The sequence below is a fragment of the Penicillium arizonense genome (assembly GCF_001773325.1).
Source record: "Penicillium arizonense strain CBS 141311 chromosome Unknown PENARI_contig051, whole genome shotgun sequence".
Classification (NCBI taxonomy): domain Eukaryota; kingdom Fungi; phylum Ascomycota; class Eurotiomycetes; order Eurotiales; family Aspergillaceae; genus Penicillium; species Penicillium arizonense.
Window position 1 is genome coordinate 8934 of NW_019173328.1, and position 20875 is coordinate 29808.

At 47.5% G+C, this 20875-nt stretch overlaps 7 protein-coding genes across 7 annotated transcripts; 3 read left to right on the forward strand and 4 right to left on the reverse strand.

Annotated features, from left to right (window-relative positions):
• Nucleotides 1-1069: 1069 nt before the first annotated feature.
• On the reverse strand, nt 1070-5963 carry PENARI_c051G08975 (uncharacterized protein; the record flags this gene model as incomplete). The annotated part of the gene is made up of 9 exons (XM_022637401.1): nt 1070-1490; nt 1547-2636; nt 2702-3014; nt 3066-3995; nt 4054-4297; nt 4357-4700; nt 4762-5213; nt 5272-5354; nt 5416-5963. The coding sequence occupies 9 exons, from the start codon at nt 5961-5963 to the stop codon at nt 1070-1072; spliced, it is 4425 nt and encodes a 1474-aa protein (XP_022482747.1).
• A 3166-nt stretch (nt 5964-9129) lies between these two features.
• Nucleotides 9130-9402, reverse strand: PENARI_c051G09654 (uncharacterized protein; the record flags this gene model as incomplete). The annotated part of the gene is made up of 3 exons (XM_022637403.1): nt 9130-9158; nt 9215-9275; nt 9331-9402. The coding sequence occupies 3 exons, from the start codon at nt 9400-9402 to the stop codon at nt 9130-9132; spliced, it is 162 nt and encodes a 53-aa protein (XP_022482754.1).
• A 147-nt stretch (nt 9403-9549) lies between these two features.
• PENARI_c051G04462 (uncharacterized protein) lies at nt 9550-10309 on the reverse strand (the record flags this gene model as incomplete). Its single annotated transcript, XM_022637391.1, has 5 exons — nt 9550-9556; nt 9631-9741; nt 9820-9944; nt 10033-10072; nt 10125-10309. 5 exons carry the CDS (start codon nt 10307-10309, stop codon nt 9550-9552), a joined length of 468 nt encoding a protein of 155 aa, XP_022482739.1.
• Nucleotides 10310-11400: 1091 nt separating this feature from the next.
• Nucleotides 11401-12156, forward strand: PENARI_c051G09258 (ribonuclease H family protein; the record flags this gene model as incomplete). The annotated part of the gene is made up of 1 exon (XM_022637402.1): nt 11401-12156. The coding sequence occupies one exon, from the start codon at nt 11401-11403 to the stop codon at nt 12154-12156; it is 756 nt and encodes a 251-aa protein (XP_022482755.1).
• A 471-nt stretch (nt 12157-12627) lies between these two features.
• PENARI_c051G02094 (uncharacterized protein) lies at nt 12628-13038 on the forward strand (the record flags this gene model as incomplete). Its single annotated transcript, XM_022637387.1, has 1 exon — nt 12628-13038. The coding sequence occupies one exon, from the start codon at nt 12628-12630 to the stop codon at nt 13036-13038; it is 411 nt and encodes a 136-aa protein (XP_022482735.1).
• Nucleotides 13039-14936: 1898 nt separating this feature from the next.
• On the reverse strand, nt 14937-16634 carry PENARI_c051G11455 (uncharacterized protein; the record flags this gene model as incomplete). The annotated part of the gene is made up of 7 exons (XM_022637407.1): nt 14937-15402; nt 15588-15679; nt 15730-15875; nt 15948-16065; nt 16123-16251; nt 16311-16350; nt 16405-16634. 7 exons carry the CDS (start codon nt 16632-16634, stop codon nt 14937-14939), a joined length of 1221 nt encoding a protein of 406 aa, XP_022482759.1.
• Nucleotides 16635-18279: 1645 nt separating this feature from the next.
• Nucleotides 18280-20582, forward strand: PENARI_c051G07863 (fungal specific transcription factor domain-containing protein; the record flags this gene model as incomplete). The annotated part of the gene is made up of 3 exons (XM_022637398.1): nt 18280-18349; nt 18633-18877; nt 19137-20582. The coding sequence occupies 3 exons, from the start codon at nt 18280-18282 to the stop codon at nt 20580-20582; spliced, it is 1761 nt and encodes a 586-aa protein (XP_022482734.1).
• Between the last annotated feature and the right edge of the window lie 293 nt (nt 20583-20875).

Genomic DNA, 20875 nt, shown 5'->3' on the forward strand with positions numbered 1-20875 from the left:
ACGAAAGTCGCAGTTAGGGAGGTGGCAGAGGAAGCGGTCGGTAGCCCGCGAATCTCGTTAGTGCCATCCTGTGGCTGTACTACACCAGCACTTGAGAGAGCGACCGGTTCGAGTAGGGTAGATAATTGAATGATCTGCCGCTGTCCGCTTTTTAGGTGATGTTTCTCTAGGAGATGGCGTGAGAGATTCTGTCGTGTATAGCAACAGCCATGTGTGGTGCAAGGATAACACGGAAATCTGGTAGCACTTTAAGGTAAGATGGAAGCGGCGCATCACCAACGGCTACCACATCTACCACTAATGCTGTTGTGCTATGACTGCCCTCAGACATAAGTAAATAATCAGGTAGTCTAATTATCCAATTAGATTTACTGAATATGGGGCTAGTAGGGTGTGGGGGGGATTTTGAATAACAGCAGGTTTCCCTTGAATTTCAGCGGGCACTAGTATGTTTTAAGTTTAGCGCCGGGAAGCCTTTGTTACTAGGGTTAAGAACATCACGCTATGGCTCAATGTCAAATAGATTCAGGTCGAAAGCTGTGGAGATTCTGGGGGAAGCGGAGAACGTGTCGGCGCCCTCCGGCGATAAGATAAGCGGCGGGCGCCGATGTGCTGATCAATGTATTGGCCTTGGGTTACAGGGTTCCTACTGTTAACAAAGACCTTTTCATGTGAACTAAATATCAATTTACCTTAGCATAAAGCGGGCCAAGCTTTTGGTGGGTGATAATAATGGAAGTACGTATCACAGACGAAATTAAAACATGTATTGGGAAAGGATGGAAAGAGCTCTATATACTTGAAACTCGGGAAAGAATGTAAGGGGTGGAAAGACCGAAAGGCCTCAAGAACGAAAAGAAAAGCTCAAAAGAATGACAATTTAAGAGAAGCAAACAACAAACAGCGAGTCTATGAAAAATTTTGAAATGAACGAGTCTATAAAATGCACAATATATATACCTTCGCATATACCATATATGCGAGATGACAGTGTCAACATTCTATGCAGAACATCACGTTCCGTCGAAACGAAACGCTGGTCTCGCTAAGCTTGAAAGGAGAATGCTTTTTAGGCACCTCCCTTGGTCTTGTTTCCTTTGGGGACACGTGCCCACCAATAGATTCCAAGGGCAGCCACAATGTTGAACACCAAGTAAGCCCACATGATTCCAAAGTTTCTCCAGGCCTCGCTGTAGTAAGAGTCAACCTGGGCAAGGAAGGTATCGGTAGACTTCATAGAACAATATGAGCATGAGCTCGTTGCGTTGGGGTTCAGAATGGATCCACCAGTCCGTTCGGCATAAGCGTTCAGGTACTCGTAGCAGGTTTGAGAGCCCGGAGGGTTAAAGGTGAGAATTTCATCGGTGCTGCAGGTGACATCCGTGCCACTGACGGCGGTGGACAACATTCCCGATACCAGATAAGTGAATGGAGAAACGCGATACATGAAAATCCAGAATCCGGGCATCTCATCCGGGGTAGCGACAACACTAGAAACGAACCAATTAGTACATGGAACCAAGAAATAGGGATTGAGAAGACGTACCCGCAGAAAAGAAGCAGAAGGGCGAAGAGCAAATTAGCGATGTTACCTCCCGTTTCCGCAGTCTCCACACCGGCAATGACCATATTCGTGAACGTAGATGTGAACCAGAGGAAAACCAACAGGAACAGGAACATAAGCGCACCACGCTCATGCACGGCATCATTTGGTTCGGCGTTTGCGTATAGGCCGACAGGGTAGTACCAGCAGAAGAACATTAACACGGCAACCAAAAAGTTCCAAGGCAACTCAACGATAATGTTCGAGGCCATAAACACCTTCCACGAGTACATCTTGGATGGGCGTTCGCGGACTTCGAAGATGGATCGTTGGATAATGAAGTTGGGCATAATCTGTTGAACAAGGTTTCCGAAGATAGTCATAAGCATGAAGATACTGAACATCTGGTTCTGCAGTCCTTGCTGGGTATTCTTTGCGTGGAAGAAAGAGAATCCGTTGTAAAGAGCCGTGAGAATCGAGAGAACAAGCTTGGACCAGATGTAGGAGGGGGTACGCCAGTATTGGGAGAAGACCCGAAATAGACACTGCACAAGCTGATCCTTTGTCGAAGACGCAAACTCACGATGTTCCGTAGTACCACTGTCTTCTACTTGCTTCTGAGAAAGAGTAGACTTCAACTCAGCCAAGTGGTCAAGAACAGCCTGCTTTTCAGCACTCTTATTCCAAGTCTCAGGCCAATCGATATCGCTGTGGGATCCAGGAGCAGCCCCAATCACATCAAGCATCCATTCTGCAGGATTCTCGCCTTCACTAAGAGCGTGACCACCATTGCGCATAAAATAGTCTGCCAAGATCGAAGAGTTCTCGCCAATTCTGCCAAAGTAGACAGTGCGTCCTCCCTTAGCGAGGAACAACAGTCGGTCGAATCGCTGGAAAAGCATGGCAGAAGGTTGATGAATGGTACACAAAATGGCCTGGCCATGCTTGGTCAAGGTTTCAATCAAATCGAGAATAGACCAAGAGGTTTGACTGTCCAAGCCAGATGTAGGCTCATCAAGGAAAAGTAATAGCTGGGGTTTGGCGACCAATTCCACGGCAATAGTCAAGCGCTTACGCTGCTCAACATTCAGTCCTGAAATACGTTAGGGACTTTCCAAACTAAGGGAGGGGTAATATATCTCGTAAATGAAAACATACCTTCACCCGGAACACCAACAACTGCTTCTGCGTATGTTTGCATACCAAGCAACTCCAAGACTTCGTCAACGTAGTCGAGCTTTTCTTTCCGACTGAGATGGGCTGGTTGTCTGAGCAAAGCACTGAAATTCAATGCCTCGCGCACCGTGGAAGTAGGAAGGTGAACATCTTGCTGTTGAACGTAGCCAGTCTTGCGCTGGAATGAGTCGTCTCTGGGACGGCCATCGACAAGGACATCGCCAGTCACAACACCCATAGTCACACGAGTTGCAAGAACGTCAAGCAGTGTAGTCTTTCCTGCACCAGAAACACCCTAGCGAATGTTCAGCGAATTGCACTACATAGTGCGGGCGGAATCTCTTACCATCAATGCGGTCGCGGTACCGGGCTTGACCCATCCATTCACATGATCAAGAATACGACGCTCCTCGTTTTTGATCTTGATATCGTAGCAAAGATCTTGCCACTGAAAAATGGCAGTCTGTCTTTGAATATTAGCACCAGCACCCTCCGCATTCTCTTCCGCCCGGTAGGTAGCGTCGGCGGTGGTCTCAGAATCCGACGCCTGGGCCTTCGGCTGACGGCCCCGACGGAAAAGAAGAACTTCACCCTTGGAGGCTGCTTCGGTGATATATTCAGTCGCGATGAGGTAAACGAACATGAAGAAGACCATGAACGCGATAACAATACCGAGGTTACGCCAGAGATGGTCGTTGGTATAAGCATATGCAGTCTCAAGGTAAGCCTCTCCACTAACGTAGCGTTCTCCCGCCTTTGAAGAGACAGTACTGCAGATCGTATTGATGACATCCACGTTTTCGTATCCCTCTCCGGAAGGAACGAATGACGAGCATGGAAACTCTCTGTTGCGGAACTCATTGACCATCATGCTTTCAAACGAATAAGCAATTGGATCAATATAATTCATCCAACGAGACCATCCCAACATGCCTTTCGTGGGAATAATGAAACCTGTGTAGATCACGAGACCGAGAATGAGTAGAGCAGCAGGAACCAGAGCTTGGGACAGAGAACGCGATGCGGCACCAAATGTCCGGAAGACCATTGACATGGTCAATGTTGTCACGATGGCAAAGAGCCAAAATATGAAAAAGGCGCCTGGCTCACGCTTCAGGTTGGCCATAAAGTAGAGCGGAAGATTGAACGACACGGCATTTGCGAACTTATACGGTAGATCACACACCATAGATGCAACAGCTTCCGTGAAAGGATGGTAGAAGGCATATCGAGATTGCTTTTCCACAATTGGCCGTTGAGCATAAAGAGTCAGGATCTATTATGATATTGTTAGGTTTCCATCAAGAACCCCAGCAAGATTATGGATGGCTTACCTCTAGCGCACTGGCAAATGCAGCGAGCAAAACCGCGTAGAAGAGCAGGACTTCTCGCGAGTAGAAACTAGCGGTATCGGATGAAAGATTATAGAACACACTACCAAGGATGAGAGAGAGGAAGAAGTTGCCAAAAAGAGCCGAGTAGAACAAGCTCATATCAGCCTTGAGACGCTGGAAACCACGGACTACGTTGAGGGAGATCTGCTCGTAAATCGAAAGCGTATAGGGAGACTTGACACGCCTAGGGGATGATAATTAGCGCTTTTGAAATACGCAAAGAATGCAGATAGTTTGGCTTACTGTTGCTTTGACTGCATCTGGCGACGAGCTTCACTGAAAGTCGTCAAGGAATCACCCCCGATGGGATATTCCTTGTCAAAGGCGTCAATCTCCTGCAGAAGACGGGCACACTCCGGACTGTTTTGCCAGCGCAGGGCAAACTCCTGCGGTGTTCGAGGCACTCTTCTTTCGTATCCTGGCTTCACTCTGCGCTCAGCCGGACTAGTCAGAGAGGTGAGGAAATCGGCAGTGGTCTGACGCGACGGGCAGTCAAAGCCCATGGTGGTAAAGAAATCACGAGCCTCGCCAGTCGGGCCGAAGTAGATTTGTTGGCCCTCGTACAGAACAACGACCTTGTCAAAGACCTATCATAATCGAGGAAGGTTAGTGGAGATCATATCAGTAACATGGAAAATTCCAACTTACATCGTAGGCACTCTGCGAAGCCTGGTAGATCGCCACACAGGCCGTGGTGCCTGCGTAATCGCTCATCAAGCGAAGGTTCTTACAGAATTCCAATGCGTTCGCACTATCAAGACCTCGCGTACTATTGTCCCAGCACTGAAGAGGGGCTCCACTGAGAATAGCCTCTGCAATACTGACACGCTTCCGTTCACCTCCACTAACACCACGCACGAAGTCATTGCCAACTTTGGTATTAAATGTATGCCGAAGTCCTAGCATGGACATGACGACATCACGAAGGTGCTCGGCGTATTGCTTTCTCGTCAAGTTGGGGAAACGCGTGCGTGGGGTACGTGCCATGGCGGCGAATGTCAAAGTATCACCGACCGTAAGTTGAGGGAAATGCACATCAGTTTCAGCGCTGAAGATCGCCTCTCCCTTGAACTGCTTTTGCATAGTTGGGGCCGAGATTCCTGTTATCATATGTTGGTTGGTTGAATCACATCTGATATGTTAGGCGTTGTTGCATACCTTGGTAATTCAAATAGCTGTGGTCGTCGACATAGATGCCGTTCATCTCACCGGAGATTGTCTTGAGGAATGTTGAGCAGCCACTAATGAACAGTTAGAGCCGTTCTACTCACCCGAGATCACGTATTGGGTGGGCAAACTCACCTTCCCGGGCGACCTAAAACCACCAACATTTCTCCACTTTTGACAAGTCCATTGAAGTTATCAAGAATCTGAACCTTCTGTTTTCCACTTCCAACAAGGTTACGAATGAGACCGCTGATACTCAGGAGAGAATTGAAAACGTCTTTTTGATAGTCGGTGGGACTTCCAAAACCATGAACGGAGAGACTCTTGAACGCAACGCCGGCAGAACGTTGGAGGAATCGCTCCGGGTCTTGCGACTGAGCGGCGATCAAGGACCGAATCCAATCTTTTGTCCTGAAATTAGGACTACCGGGATGCCAGGTGGTTTCCTTGTTCTCCTCAAAGAAAGGGTTGACTGCATTGGCCGAGGAGAAATGAGTGGAGTGGCGGGTGAGTTGCCTCACCATCTCCTCGACCTCGTCCTCCATATCAACCTCACGTTCCTTTTCTTCTTTGGCATCATTATGGAGCGTAGTAGATGAAGCATAATGTTGTCTTGATTCACCGGTTGTCAGACGCTGCTGCTGCTGCGTATCCATGGAGGGGATTCCCCCCAAGACCGACATGATGAATAAAGATTCGATGCACCAAGCTTGCTTCCAGAAGAATAGACAAGATCTATGTGGGCGCTTGAATCCTTATAAGAGATCGACGGCAGTTATTTGATTACCAAACTAGCTGGTGAATCAATCCAGAGCCGCTAGCTTCCGTGTCCGGCATTTCACATCATACTCCAGGGCCGGGACCATCACGAACCGAGAAGCCTATAATTCGGCTAATCATATTATGGAGATTTACTGTGGACACTTGAATATCTCCATCACTAGTTCGCAGATTTTTACCAGGGACCACAAAGATAGAGATAGGGGCGCCACACCCGGACGACTGTTCGAGATTCGTCCATCGAAAACCGGTGTTTCAGCCCTGGTAGATCCACCAAAAACGACCACCAACGAGTTATAGATCCATACCAAAGCTTTTTATTGTAGATCAGCTGCAGTGGCTGTTTCCGGCCGTGTGGTTCGGCGGCGGTTCATTCACGGTCCGTAGGTTTGACAGATCTCCGAAATTTACACGCCCATTACGCTCGGATGCCATACTTCCCGGTGAAATATTTCTCGGGAAGAGCTGTGATTGGCCAAAAAACATCTAGATGTAATTTATTCTACTCCAGTGTATGCGAATATTCATCCCTTCGTCAACGCGACTTATCACACAAACAATGCGAGAAAATGTTTGAAAGAAGACCAGGTTATATCACCAAAGACTCATTCACCGCCGCTATTTCTACCAAGGACAATACTTTTTGACCTTTATCCAGTCTTATCCTATTGAGAAAGGACTATGCATGAATACCCTGCTTCTTTTTCCTGTTTACTGGAGTAACTCTAACACAAGCATCTCATTGACGGTAGGTCCCGTCTAAAACTTATCGACCACTCAAAGTTTATCCATTGCATATTTTTGTGTAATAGAATATTTAACAAAGCCGTAATAATACAATTCCCGAAAGTGGCAAATTTTAATCTTGAAAAAAGGGGCATACCAGACCCATACGTTAATAGTCAGCTGAGTAGTCCAGTCTGTTTAGTCTTAGCTGCAAAAATCCGATCCATGGGCGCGGGCGCGACTCGCCATGATCTCGTCACCTCCCTTATAACTAACTGTATGGTTTATCCCTAGTCCACTCTCGGATGCTTGCATGCTGAAATTCCTTCTTTTTGCAATTCTATCAGTCCGATTTTCAGTGGGGTTAAAAAATAAGCCTAGTTCTTACTTCGGTAAAGAGCTTGAACCTTTTGTTATACAAAGTAAATTTGTATAGACTGCTCATATAATTATGCCACGCCATACCACGAAGCCAGCAGTGTCGAGAGACTCGCCGTACTCCACGGACGTTGCTCGTTCGAGAGTACAAAAGGCTTGTGACCGCTGTAGAGGAAAGAAAACAAAGGTACGTAACGGTGTGATATCTGTTCTCCTTTGGTCTAACCATATCCAGTGTGATGGAAGCAGTCCTTGTCAAAAATGCCGAGCTGAAAATGCCAATTGCATGTTTGGTGATCGAATGAAACATCGAGAGAAGGTATATCCTAAGGGGTAACTAACCTACCTTGTCACAATTTAATAGAGCAAAAACCTTATTGACTTTATAGATACACGACCTTTCTGGAAGAGCAGCAAGGTTGGCTTATTCATGGCCTCAGAGAGCTATATCGACATGTGCAGGATGGAGATGGCTGGCCTGGAGAACCATTGAGCTGTGGAGCCAACGGTCTGCCTCTGGTCCATGATATTCTCTCTCGCCTAGGGTCCTTGAACCAACCTCAATCTGGAAGCACAACTTTTCAAGAGAGTGGACAAACCTCCATGCACCAACAAAGTCTACAAGATCAGAACAATCGACAAATGCAGCGACCACATTCTTCCAATGGTAGTTTTCACAACTGCTCCTCAGCCCCGGCTCTGCCACTTGTTCCCAGCAATATCTTATCACTAACGAGTGATCGAACACAAAATATTGAAGCTGAGAATACCCCATCATCGATATCGATACAGGATGATTTTCCCGCTGTCAATAGTCTCAATATTCCATCTCAGTTGCATCCCAGTATCAATTTGGATGGGCATATGCCAGACCCTGCGGCTCACGCCGGACTGTTGTATAACGATATTCAGACGAGCAGCCCCATGCTCCAATATCCCACCGAAAGTGACCCTGTGGACTTGAATTTAGATGTGTTCACTGGCTTGGGGAATGGCATTGATGACTGGGAGACTTTTTTCAATCCGCCTACAAAGGGCCAGTTGACGACTGAGGGTTATTTGACGCCATTTTATGACTCCCAACCCTTACCCTTTGAGTATGCGGCTTCATGAACGACCCCCCATGAGTTCGGTCTTACGCCCCTTCTCCGTTCTTAATTTACTATGTATTTATATCCTGCTATTCCTTTTGTACAATATATTATTTTCAACCAGCTATGTGGCACACTAGATAGCTCTCGCCGAATCGAAACCCTCCATGCCGTCATTCTTTTACTCTATTTATTAGTTAGCTATGGCGTGACTGGAGAAGTTGATGGCTAAGCAAGAACGAGCTTGGGATCGCCCCTTATTGGCATGGGTTCCGATAGATGCTACATTGCGGAAGACCCAGCCGCCATATTCAAAGAAGTACGTAATCATTTGCAAAGGGTACCGCACAAGGTTTTAAGCAAGATCCATGGAAAAACCCAAAAAGTTAGCAGGGAGGAACTACCCGTAGTACTATTGCAAAAGGAACTAATCGAACCGGGGTCTTCCGACCCTCTAAATCCACTGACCCGTCAAAATTGGCTCGGGACCCACCAGACTTGTGGATTGTGCACGAAGGATCTCCTTATGCTCACTTTTGCCTTCATTAGCATGATTCAAGAGCACTAGTGGATTTGAAAGCCCCGGAAATATAACTGACAAGGTTTTCCTATCCGTTCGGAGACACTCTTCTAGAACACCGGATCCCGGAAACTTTCTGAGCCGGGATCCGCAACTTTGTCTTCCTGCTTCGTTTTGATAGGAATTTTAAATTTCGCTGCGCATGTGAATGTGATATATGGAGTATCAAAGAAAAAAAATAGGACCTGGATATAAATCATATATCCGTCCCACCGACCCTAGAGGGATGGCTACCCTAAAAATTGACAGATCTATCGCTGACGTAGTGTACAGTATTCTTTTTTGGTATGTAAATTATTGTGATCCCAAGAACTTGACAACCGCTATATCATATTGTTAGCGATGGAGTTTATAGATCTGAAGTTTGGAGGATGATTACCTTGCCGAAAATCTTCGGGTTTCTCGGAGATGAGCCAATGTCCCGCCTCGACGTCCGCAATCTGAGCGTTGGGAAAGAATCTCTTGATTGCAGGAATGGTTGCATCAGTGACATACTTGGATTTGGTACCCCGAGGTGGGTCCATCATACTGGACCCCATCCGACTCGCTAAATGGGAAACCGGCCATGTTGTCAAGTGAGTCACCAATCACCGAGAGAGGTACACGGAACTTCAAGGTCTTATGCCCATCATCAGGGGGGACGAGATTTGTCAAAAGAATTGTCGAAGATTAGTCAATGCTGCGAATTTGGTACATCAGTCTTTTCATACCTCTTCATAATCTTCGAGGATTTTGTTCGCATCTGATTGCTTTTTCACTTTCTCTCGCTTTACGTGCTGCATGCCTCGCACGTACTTTGGGAAATCACTCTTCAATGTTGTGTTGAGCGGGGCATTGTCAACTGGAATCAAGGCGGAAACACTCTCCGGAGACTGAAGAGCCACTGTCATTGCGGCCTTAGCACCCCTATGGATCATTAGTACGGAGTGAATTTCAGATGCAGCCAAAGCTCTATCTGAGCTATAAATGCCCTCAGGGACATACATCGAATGGCCAATCAGGACGCATTTCTTGAGCTTCTGCTGTTGGATAAACTCCTGTACGTCTTCGGCCATAGCACTGTAATTGTGCTTCGGAGCATGGAAAGAATCACCATGATTACGAAGGCCCTGTAGGCGTTTGTAAGTACGAGTCAAGATTCACAATATCTGCCTCATGCTCTCGGTGGCAATTATGAGAATATGCGACGAATCGTACCAATGTGAAGATCTGGCATTTCAAGTACTTCGGCAAAGCTCTGCAAATCATGTCAGGCCCGAATTCTCTATACAATCCGTGATATTACCTACTTGCTTATACTCCGGTTGTTCTGTTTGGAACCGAAAGGTCCATGCAGGAACAAAATGGGATCGCGAATAGCTTCCTCCTTTTCGGGCCCATAGACCCGGTAGGACAGCTCTGCCCGATACACACGAGCTGTAGAGAATGCCCGAACGCCAATAAAGCTTCGCGCAGCTGCCTGAGTGAATAGCATGTAATGCTGAGATCCGAGTATCGATTGGAGAAGCCAACAATTGACGAGAAACGATCGGGGAAACCAAGCCGGCTGACTCAGCAAATTGTTTGTTGGAACACGCTGTGGGCCCTTAGTTGCATGCACGGATGAGATAGTAAGCTAGTCTGAATTCGAAGTGTCTCCCTTACCACAATGTTTTGTATGGCAACTCGGACAAACTATAAACCGAACGATACAATCAAGTTACTAAGTAAGCCCCCAGTGAGCTCGCACTGGGCGACAATCATCGCCAGGCTGTTGGGACAATGGATTCATACCTTCTCGTGGTGTCCGGTCTTAATCCCCGTTGGGGAGACCAAAGTGAATCCGCCGTTGTTGTGCGGTCCGGCCCGGCGCGGTGGGCAGGGGCACGACCGCACAACCACACCAAAATCAGGGGACACGGCATATGAAAACCATCCGACTTGTTCTTACCCGACTCGCGCTCGGGCCCAGACGCTGGTCTTGCATTACCAGTCGAAGTGGTGTCGCCCTAGGAAGAAGACAGGACACCCCTGAGCTTGCATACAATCTGGGATCGCATCGCGCGAGATGCGGCGAGGCGGTAGTGAACCAGTGATGCAGGCAGTCAAGCTAACATCGGACAGACCTCGTTCAAGGCCCAGAGGCCTCGTTAAGACTCGAACTCGTTAAGGCTCGGAGACGTCGATCACTGGAGACCTCGTTAAGGCAAAGCTACGGGCAAGCTCTAGTGCGGCTGTTCTGCGAGACACGGGCACCGCCGAGACACGGGCAACCCTCTTGGGAGACACACAGGCAATCTGAAAGGTGTTGGTGGTTGGCTGTGGCAACCGATGGAGCTCGTTAAGGCTGTGCCACGGGTAAATCATCGGCCCTTTTCAGTCACTGGGGACCAAGCTTGGTTAGTAGGGAGCGACCGACATACACTGCCGGCTGGGGTGTATACGAGGGCTCTCTGCAAGACACGGTCGGCCTAACGGAGGGAGACCTCCCTAGGTAACGCGAAACGAGAGCGCGAGCTCTCGCGGGGCGTGGTGTACAATGGTAGCCACTATGGCAGGGGTGGGCCCTGCCTAGAGACTGTCTCTATGATCACTATCTTCACCGATAACCAAGCCGCGATCAGAGCATGCGCGTCACCAGGCAGGTCCTCCGGCCAGCAATTCCTGCGACGAATCATACGCGTCATCGATCGTCTGCGTTCCCTACGTTACACAGTCCGAATCCCCTGGGTTCCTGGACACGCGGGAGTGTGCGGAAATGAACGAGCAGACGTTCTCGCGAGGCAGGCTGCCACTGAAGAGGGCTTCCTTCCCACTAAGATCCTGGCGTCCACCTGCCGTACAAGGCTCCGCGAGCGGGCAGCAGCAGATTGGAAGCGACAGTGGGCGACTAGCGAACACGGCGCGCTCGCACGCCGCCTCTTCTCCGAGCCCACAAAGGAGATCTTCGCGATGCATAAACCCCTCCGCCGCGCCGGCAGCGCGGTGCTCACGCAGATGCAATCCGGCAAGATCGCGCTAGCATCATACCTCTCTACCATCCAGCGGTGGCGGGAAGACGCCCTTGAAGCAAATCCACTGCTCAGGGATCCCGCCCAATGCAGCTGCCAGAAAGGCGCACAGGACGTTCAACACGTACTACTCCGCTGCCCTCGGTTCGCCGAACTGCGATTTAGGATACTCGGCCTTATTAGAGACGAAGAGCCCTGGACCGTATGGCTCACCAAACCTGATTCCACAGCTAAAGCAATCCAGTTCATGATGCAAACAACGCTCCTCGGTCAATTCGGAGCCCTGCCGACCACATACCAGGCCACCCGTGCGGGAAACGCTGGCCTGTGACCTTTTCCCTCTGCTTACGCCTCCGGGCCTTCAGTACGACAGCCAACCCCCCTCTGTGTGCGTGAACGGCATAGTCGGCCAGCACAGTCGATCGCGAACAGCACTAGATGCCGTGCGCAGTCGGCCGCACAGGGTTGAAAGAGTGACGAGTGACGGGAACGTCGGGATGAACCTGCTTCCTGGGAATGAGTGCCTCTTGTCGTGTGCGGATTCCCGCCACACCGCGACGGTAGGAGGTGCTGGAATTAGGTGATTTATCGGCGTATATGTAAGGTAGTTGACCCGGCTACCCATTCGGTTCTGCCGGCAAATCAGCCAATAAGGCTGACAGATCCGTGTATGATCAATCAATCAATCAATCAATCAATTGCCTCTTCAGCGAGGCGATGGGTACGGCAGCGAATAAAGGAAAGATGGGCGAAGGAATGGACGAGAGAAAGGACAGGGAGAGCAACCTATCGACTGGTCAACATGCCGCACAAGAAGACTCTAGGTCTATATAAGGGGCTCCCAAAACCCTACACCTCAATCCTGATTCAGATGAGGTCACAGCGAATTGGACTTCGACATTTCCTGTTCAAGATCGCCACCACACAGCAGAGGGCAGAGGGGGCTACAGACCGGTGTCACTGCGACGAGGGCAGCCAGACTCCCATGCATGTCCTTCTCCAGTGCCCGTTATACACCGCGCTCAGGGCCACGATGTTGAACAAGGTCTGGTACAAAACTGATCTCGGGAGGACAACTGATTATGACACGATCATATCGGACTCGCAGGCCATCCGCTACGTGGCCGAATTCATGCACCGGACGGGACTCCTCGGCCAGTTCCGCCAAGTGGACTACGAGGATGTCGATGCAAGCATTAACACGCCAGAATAACTTGGCAAGGTGGCAGCAGGAGGTGAAGACGCTGAGTATAAGGAAGAGAAGAACCACCAGTGACGACGAGAGGTTGCTGGATCAATGCAATCAGACAGGAAGGAACGATATCGGAGGAACAGGGCATGTTGACGGCATGCCGACTGGGGCAGATAGAGAGGGAAAAGCAAGGACAGGAGACGGCAAGGCGGAGAGGGATGTGGCCGCATGGTACTGCGTGCGCTGGCAGTAGCCGATTACATTCATTTTGAGCGTTCTGTGACAGCTTTTGTGGGTTTATTACCTGTTTTTGCATAGCGACAGGCAGTATTTCCTTTGTATTTGTTACTGTTGGGCGCGGCGTTTGGACAAGTTCTTGTTCCGACGGAGGAAGCACCTGCATAGCCATTACGTTCTAGTTGTGCTGCATCAGGTTAATAGAACTTTGGATTGAATTGAATTGAATTGATTGCATGTGTCTTAGACTTACTAATAAGCATAGGTTGATACCATACAGAGACACTAAAGAGTATCTATGGAATGATCACTGCTTAGTAAATTCTGCGTATGGCATACAGTAAAGCTCCCTATATCGACCCTGCCAAGCTTCGTAGTGCTTAGAGAGAGGTACTGGCCTTTACCACTGCTTTTTCGCGGTGATAGTGGAATTCTAGACCGGGATCCAGCCAGTAGCCTGGATATCGCTCCACAGCTCTAGTCACTGGCACGGTATATACTTATAGATGTAGCGGTATGTACTACGGGTCAACCTCTTTAGTGTTCACAAAATGTATAAGTGCATACTTCTTTAGGTCGAAGACTGATGTATATTTCTCGGCCTACTGGTCAGCTTTACAGCATGTCGCCCTGAGTTTCTTGAGACGTTGATAGCGTAACATTCGCTACTCTTATAAATATCAACAGACGCATTCGCCTCCTGGCGCCACCTCCTGGAATAAGCCACTCTTCTCAAGGCTGCCAGGTCATTCGTGTTGGCCCAGCTCACTCGTCAAGCAGACTTGTCTTTTGGCATCTAGCCAATGGGCGCAGTGCGCCAAAGTTAGGCTCGGAAACAATTATGGGTACTTGTGTCAATATACCATCGCATCACGTACCCGAAGCGCGGCCCAAAAGCCGCCAGGAAGCACGATATACCATGAGAGATTGGAGATGCAAAGTACTTGGGCAAGAAATACTCGAATGGTGTTCAGTCAAGCTACAATATCTTGGCTGTCCAGGCTCTCTTCTGTGGCATGAAAGTGAGACAGCCTCCAGTACGACCGAATGAGCCTTCAGGGTATCCAGCGCCATCCGTAGACCTTACGAGAAACTACGAGCTACGTCTATGTCTGATTAATCAAAAAGCTCTAATTCATTTCTTGAGTGTTCGATGTCACTCAAGGCCCGCACGCAATACTATACTATACCCTTAGGCTTAAGGACCAAAACAACCACCCACCCGCCAGAGGAAGTTGAGCAAATCAAAACGGATAAAGGCTCGAGGAACATACATTGACTGTACCGTGAGTACCCAATGTATAGAGAATTATGAAAGTTTAATAATGTCTAAATTTAATAGAAACTAGTAGAAAGATAAAGATATTAAAATATACAAGAGCAACTGAAAAGTTAAACTACTATGGGAAGTTACTGGTGATCATTGCGTTTGAGCGGTTGATTAATGTGTCAGTGAACACCATCAAATATTGACTGCTAAGTCCCATACAAAGTCTTCAAATAGTATAGCGGAACTCAGCCGACCCTTCAATGATTTTCTCCCCCCGGCCCGCCTTGCGATTGCTGATCCAGAAATGAAGGCTCAATATTGCTACAACAATCACAAGGAGGAGCTGGCATCTGTGGCATAATCAATCCATCATTAGCCCATAATCGCTGCTAGTACGTGCCTACAGGTGAACTTACGCAATGGCAGCCCAAATACCAGGAATATAGGCTGGTGCATCCTGAGACCGGAAGATCAAACTACCAGCTATAGCACCAATACCTCCGAACCCAACTAGCGTCGCACTTGCAAAAGCTCGCGTCCACTGGCCTCGAATATTATTTGCTTGATATGCCATACATGCAGGGATATTAGCTTGTGCTCCACCAGTCGTGAGGAATACACCAAAGAGGCGGACGGCTGGAGTGTTAGCAAAGCCCATGATTGGAAGACCAACCAGAGTAACAAGGCTATTAAAGATAAGGATTGGAGCACGCATGTGATATTTATCACCAATCCATGATGTTACTACCATTAGGATGCCTGCAAAGGCGTATGGTGGCGCTGTAAGGCATTGAGATGCTATCACGCTGAATCCCATGTTATCACGGAGAATAATTGGGAGGAAGTATGCAATAGCGTATGTAACGGTATTGAGGGAGCTGGAAATATATCAGTAATTATTTTCTTAAGGATAAACACATCGTAGGGTGTTACTAACAAAAAAATGAATGCAAACCCCCAAATTTTCATATCAAGCCCGGGACGCAGGAAGCTGACGATATGAAATGCTTCTGGATCAGCATCTGCCCTATCTCTGTTCAGGCGCCGAAGGATAAATGCGCACTCCCTCTCATTGAGGAAGGCCCACTCTTTGTGAGCCTTGTCAGGAAAGTCAACAACAAACACTATGCAGAAGATTCCGATAATGAAGGTCAACTTCCGGAAAATTAGCTCAGACCCTAATATCCAACAACAGACACACTAACAACGCCCTCCATGACAAAAATCCATTGCCACCCATTCAGACCTTGGAGCGGCTTCATTTGACTGAAACCAAATGCAAGGATTCCAGAGAAAGCTGAGGCACCGCATCCTATAAGGTAAAACCATGAGTAGCGCCTGTGGACCTCGTCTATGTCAGGCAACGGAGCGTGTCAGTGTGATAACAACCTATGCAAGTAGGATGACAACAGGAACAACCCACACCGCGAATACCAGCATGACAGTAGATAGACAGTGCCCGGAAAGAATCCTGCCTCAAGAGCTCCAAGAACCGCCCGTAGGCCGGACAGTGTCTGCCAGTTTGGGGAGTAAGCAAATCCCTACGAAAGTTGAAGACCAATTAGAGATCTTCGCGGCAAAGTGGAGGACGATCATACAATCAAGCATGCCCCCCAGGTCATGACAGTTACAGATATGAAGATTCGCGGCCCAATATATCGGATAACGGCACTCGCCAGCGGCTGAAGCGAGATGTAGGGAATAAACAGGACCAGTAATACGATCGACTAAGGTCATATATTAGCAACAATCTCACAAGTAGATTATAACATTGGAGGGAACTTACGTATCGAAAGCCGATGTATAATTCCAGGTCCTCCATCATACTACTCTCACACCATCAGTGATGGAATGCTTGCAAGATAGATGGGCAACATTACCCAGTAATCGCTGCCACTGAAACATTTGTGCGGTCCATCAGACTAATGCAATAGGCAGCTCCGCAGATAATGATCAATCGGCGGTCAACACGATGAATAATTTTTCTTTGTTCCTGAAAAGAATATTCCTCGTCGACATCGATATCAGCTCGGGCTTGATGGGTAGGAACGGCTTCTATATTTCCAACTTCTGCTACATGGTCACTAGATACTTTGTCCATGTCAGTCATCATTATTGTAGGATTAATCTGAAAGGGTAATGTTGAAATCTTTTGGATCACATTCACGCGGATGAGTAGGTGCACAATTTCTTCAGATATACTGGATAACTCAGGTAACTAAGTTATTGCTTACGTACAAGTTTTGATTGTCATCCTTCAAATGAGCTAATAGTGGCAAATACGGTGTTGAAACACTCGTTTAGAGCATGCTGGATTTACTCGGGAAAAGGTTTGCTATTCGATGGACATACAGACGGAACGTCACCTAAAGGCCCGGCTTAGAATGACAACCCACACGGGACTTAGTATAATTGAGAAATAATAAAAACGAGCAACTTAAACATGTCGGATGACTGATAATAGTTTCAAATAGCTGTTCACAACTACACTTGTTGCTATAATAGGAACTATACCTTGAGCCAGAGCTAGATCCTAATGGCTCCCGTGAGAGTCTCCCTATAGGGTGGAAACTTCCTCAAAACTTCTATATGAGTCGTGGCAGATCTTGTACAGCATGTTACTCTTCCTCACGAATAGCTGTTTTTCTAGTAAGTGCTATTTGGAACTGGTAACACCCCTAACCAGGTCATTGTAGTATATAAAGTTATCAATCTAACCACAAGCATTCACTGTCGTAACAATACTATTGCCATCAGGTTGTGCAGAATATTTTGGCAACCCAATGCCTAATATATGAATGAGGACATGAATTTAATCTTACGTGGTCCTTTTGCCAGTAGTCTCCTTCCTTTCCAGAGATATGTGCGCACAAACTATGCGTCGGGCGCGGTTGAACGAAAATCGAAAAGCAATCCTTTCCAAATACAGCATCGGTTCGTTTCCTGTTTTATTTTCGCAAATAAAATTTATCTTCCACCAAGGGAAGCATTCGTACGAAGATAATTGAAACCACCACTTCAGAGCAGTGCAGGTGGAGATTAGCTGCGATTAAAGATTGGTCAAGCAAATGGTGTGTGTGCATTTTAATTTTAATTTTAATTTTTACTTTCTTTTTTTGTTTTTCTTTTCTTTGTTTTGAGGCAGAAACTCAAGAAATAAGGCGTCCTCTGATTCCAGACCATCAGCATAGCTATTAATCATCTGACCAACAAGGGCATTACGTATAGCACGTGGTACGTAAGATAGAAGAGCTGGGACCACCTTTGCAGCGCCCCGCATATTTTAGCACCTTTTATGGGATGTGGGCCATTGCAATCTATTGGTTGAAAATGTATCTCATTAGAACAAAAGCATCAAGAATATGTGGTACCAACAATTATCATGCTCGTGGAGCTAAAGCGCTGTGATCAGTCCTTTGCCACGAATGGGAAATGAGTAAGCACCCACCCTTGGAACATTCCTCCTTAAAACGTAGAATTGGCCATTCCCTTCTTGCTTTCAACTCTCGGACTTAAATCAATAGATTATCTGAAAAATCTCCTCCTGCAGAGCCTTGAGGTTTACTTTTACAACGTACCATACATTAACTGAAGCTGCAACAGCATGGAAAATCGGAATTTAAGAGCAGAGTTGCAGACGAAGCGGAAGGCATTGTCTGCTCGCGATTCTGACAACAATTGGATCCCAAGAAAAAGAGCCTCGAGGGCTTGCAAATCCTGCCACTCAAGGAAAGTCCGGTGCAATGTTGTCGAAAATGGCCCTCCCTGTGCCAATTGCCATATGGATCGCGTTGAATGTGTTGTCAGGAAAGAAGAACGGCGGATGTTAGTGAGATCTCAGAGTTGTTGATTGTGCATTCCATTGATTCTCAAACAGACCTCGCCCTAAGCAAGGAGACGACAAACGGACGGGAGATACACATACGGAATCATCAGATAATTTGGGATCGGGAAATGCCAACCATGGCCTAAAAAGCGCCCCTCAACAGGAATTTTGGACACAGCCTCCGCCATTAGATTGCCTGAACCAGGAGCGGCAAAAGCCGCATTTAGAAAGTTCGTGGAAATTACATCTGTTCTGCCTGGTGTTTCTGGCTAATCCTAATAGACCACCCAGGTTTCGCTGCTGATATTCGACTGCAGGAATGGTCTCCTCATAGCCAAGCAATTAGCACGTTTGATCAAAAGATGGGAGATGCTATCCAGCAATTGATATTTCCTCGCGTCTGTCTCCCAGACTTCATTAAAGCACTTCCACGAAATCTGGAACACGAAGATATCCGCTATTTAGCAGCTAAGGGCGCATTAACAGTGCCAGATACAGCACTGCAGGTTGAGCTGCTAAAATCATACGTTTGTTATGTGCATCCACATCTTCCTTTGCTAGATCTTGAACACTTTTTACAGATCATCGCGCTTAATGATGGGATCCATCATATAAGCCTACTACTGTTTCAAACGGCCATGTTTGCAGCGAGTGCCTTTGTTGATTTACGACATCTTCGTGATGGAGGATTTTTGAACCGGAGAGTTGCCCGTGCGACATTATTTCAACGCGCTAGGGTATGTCGACCACTTATTTAGCCATGTCAAATTGCTAATCACTTTGCAGTTGCTGTACGACTTCGACTCCGAGCATGACCAAGTCTCGGTCGTACAATCGCTCCTTCTAATGACCTGCGGATATGAGACACCCGACGACCTAAAAAGTCCCTGGCACTGGATCGGAGTGAGCCTATCGCTGTCCCGCACCATTGGACTTAACCTTGACCAAACCAACTCTAGGATGGAAACTTGGAGGAAACAGCTTTGGAAGCGTGTCTGGTGGAGTACGTACACTCGGGACACTTTTATTGCGATTGGCATGCGGCAACCCAGGCATGTGAAAGACCATGATTACAATGTACCGTTGTTGACAGTCGACGATTTTGAGTGTAAGAGATTTCCTGCCGAAGTGTTGAATATGCTCGACGGGTGCGAGGTACTGCAAAACGTTGAATGCCAGCGACATATGGCCTTGATGTTCGTTCATAAGTGCAAATTATGTCTCACTGTCAGCCGAGACTTGCCCAACCGAAGCTCAATCTTGAACCATCATTTCGGGGGTCGAGCTAAAGTTACTGAGACCCTGATTCCAAAGAATTCCCTTTCAGGGAAGTCCCCAGCCATGCACTGGTATGACAAACTTGAGAATTGGAAAGCAAACCTCCCTTGTGAGATACGATACATCTCTCCAGCAGGAACGGATATGGCACCTGCTGAGTCCTCATTACATCTCCACCGTGCCTTTTTACAGATGATCTACCTCATGACATTCAGCACTATATTTTGGCCAGAGATGCTTCCTGAAACCCAGCATTCGACTATGGCAGCTAGATTGCATGAAGACTGGTGGACTAAAGTGCGGTCTGCTGCTGGGATGATCAGCACTATTGCCGAGGACCTCCATAAACTTGATCTAATCCGCTATCTTCCGACCACTGCTGTTACCGCTCTCCTGCATGCTACGATAGTCCTTTTGTTGGACCTCAAGTCAGACGAATCCAGTACACGGATAGCCAGCCTACAGCGCTTCTACCAATGTATGCGAATACTGGATCGGCTTCGTGAACTTCACCCACCGGCTGATGTCGCTATCTCTTTTCTTGAAGCCGTCGTCCATAAAGCCGGTCTTCGACTAAGCATGCCAGAAGCTGCCAAACCAGGGGTACCGCCAGGGACAAACTGTCCTACAGTCTCGCAGCCGCTGTGTGACATTTTAGTGCGACAGCTCCTAAACATGCCTTCCCTTTTGCCCAATACTGGCTTCCACTGCCAACGAAGGGACAATGAAGCTTTGATCATTAGAGAAATACATCCATATTTGGACGGTGGTGGCTGGAACTTGGATTCTAATGTTCACTACAATGAGCTTGAGTTGTGGCACGGACTCAACAACTCATCTGACCAAGTCAACGATGTCCAGTTTATGCAAAATGTCTTTGACGGTCTCTTCGATACAGAAGCCCGTCTATTTGCCGGTCAAGAAGGTCTGTTTTTGGATAGGCCGCACATCTGAAGTCATTCAGAAAGTTACTTTAGCTACCTGTGCCATTTCTTTTTTGTTCCCTCGCACCTACTTCACGACAAACTACCCGTGTAGCAATAATGCCTGCCAAGGGAGTTGATTAATAGTACTCCGTCGTAAACTCAAAATTTTAGGTGTCCCATGTTGCATAGTGAGAAACTTTAATAGTTGCTATAAGCGTAAGGAAGGTTACGTATCAGGCATCCCGATGCATTATGGAGGATGTACTGACATCCTTGGAGATACAGCGCAAACAATAGAATAGCCATCTTTATTTGCCTGTC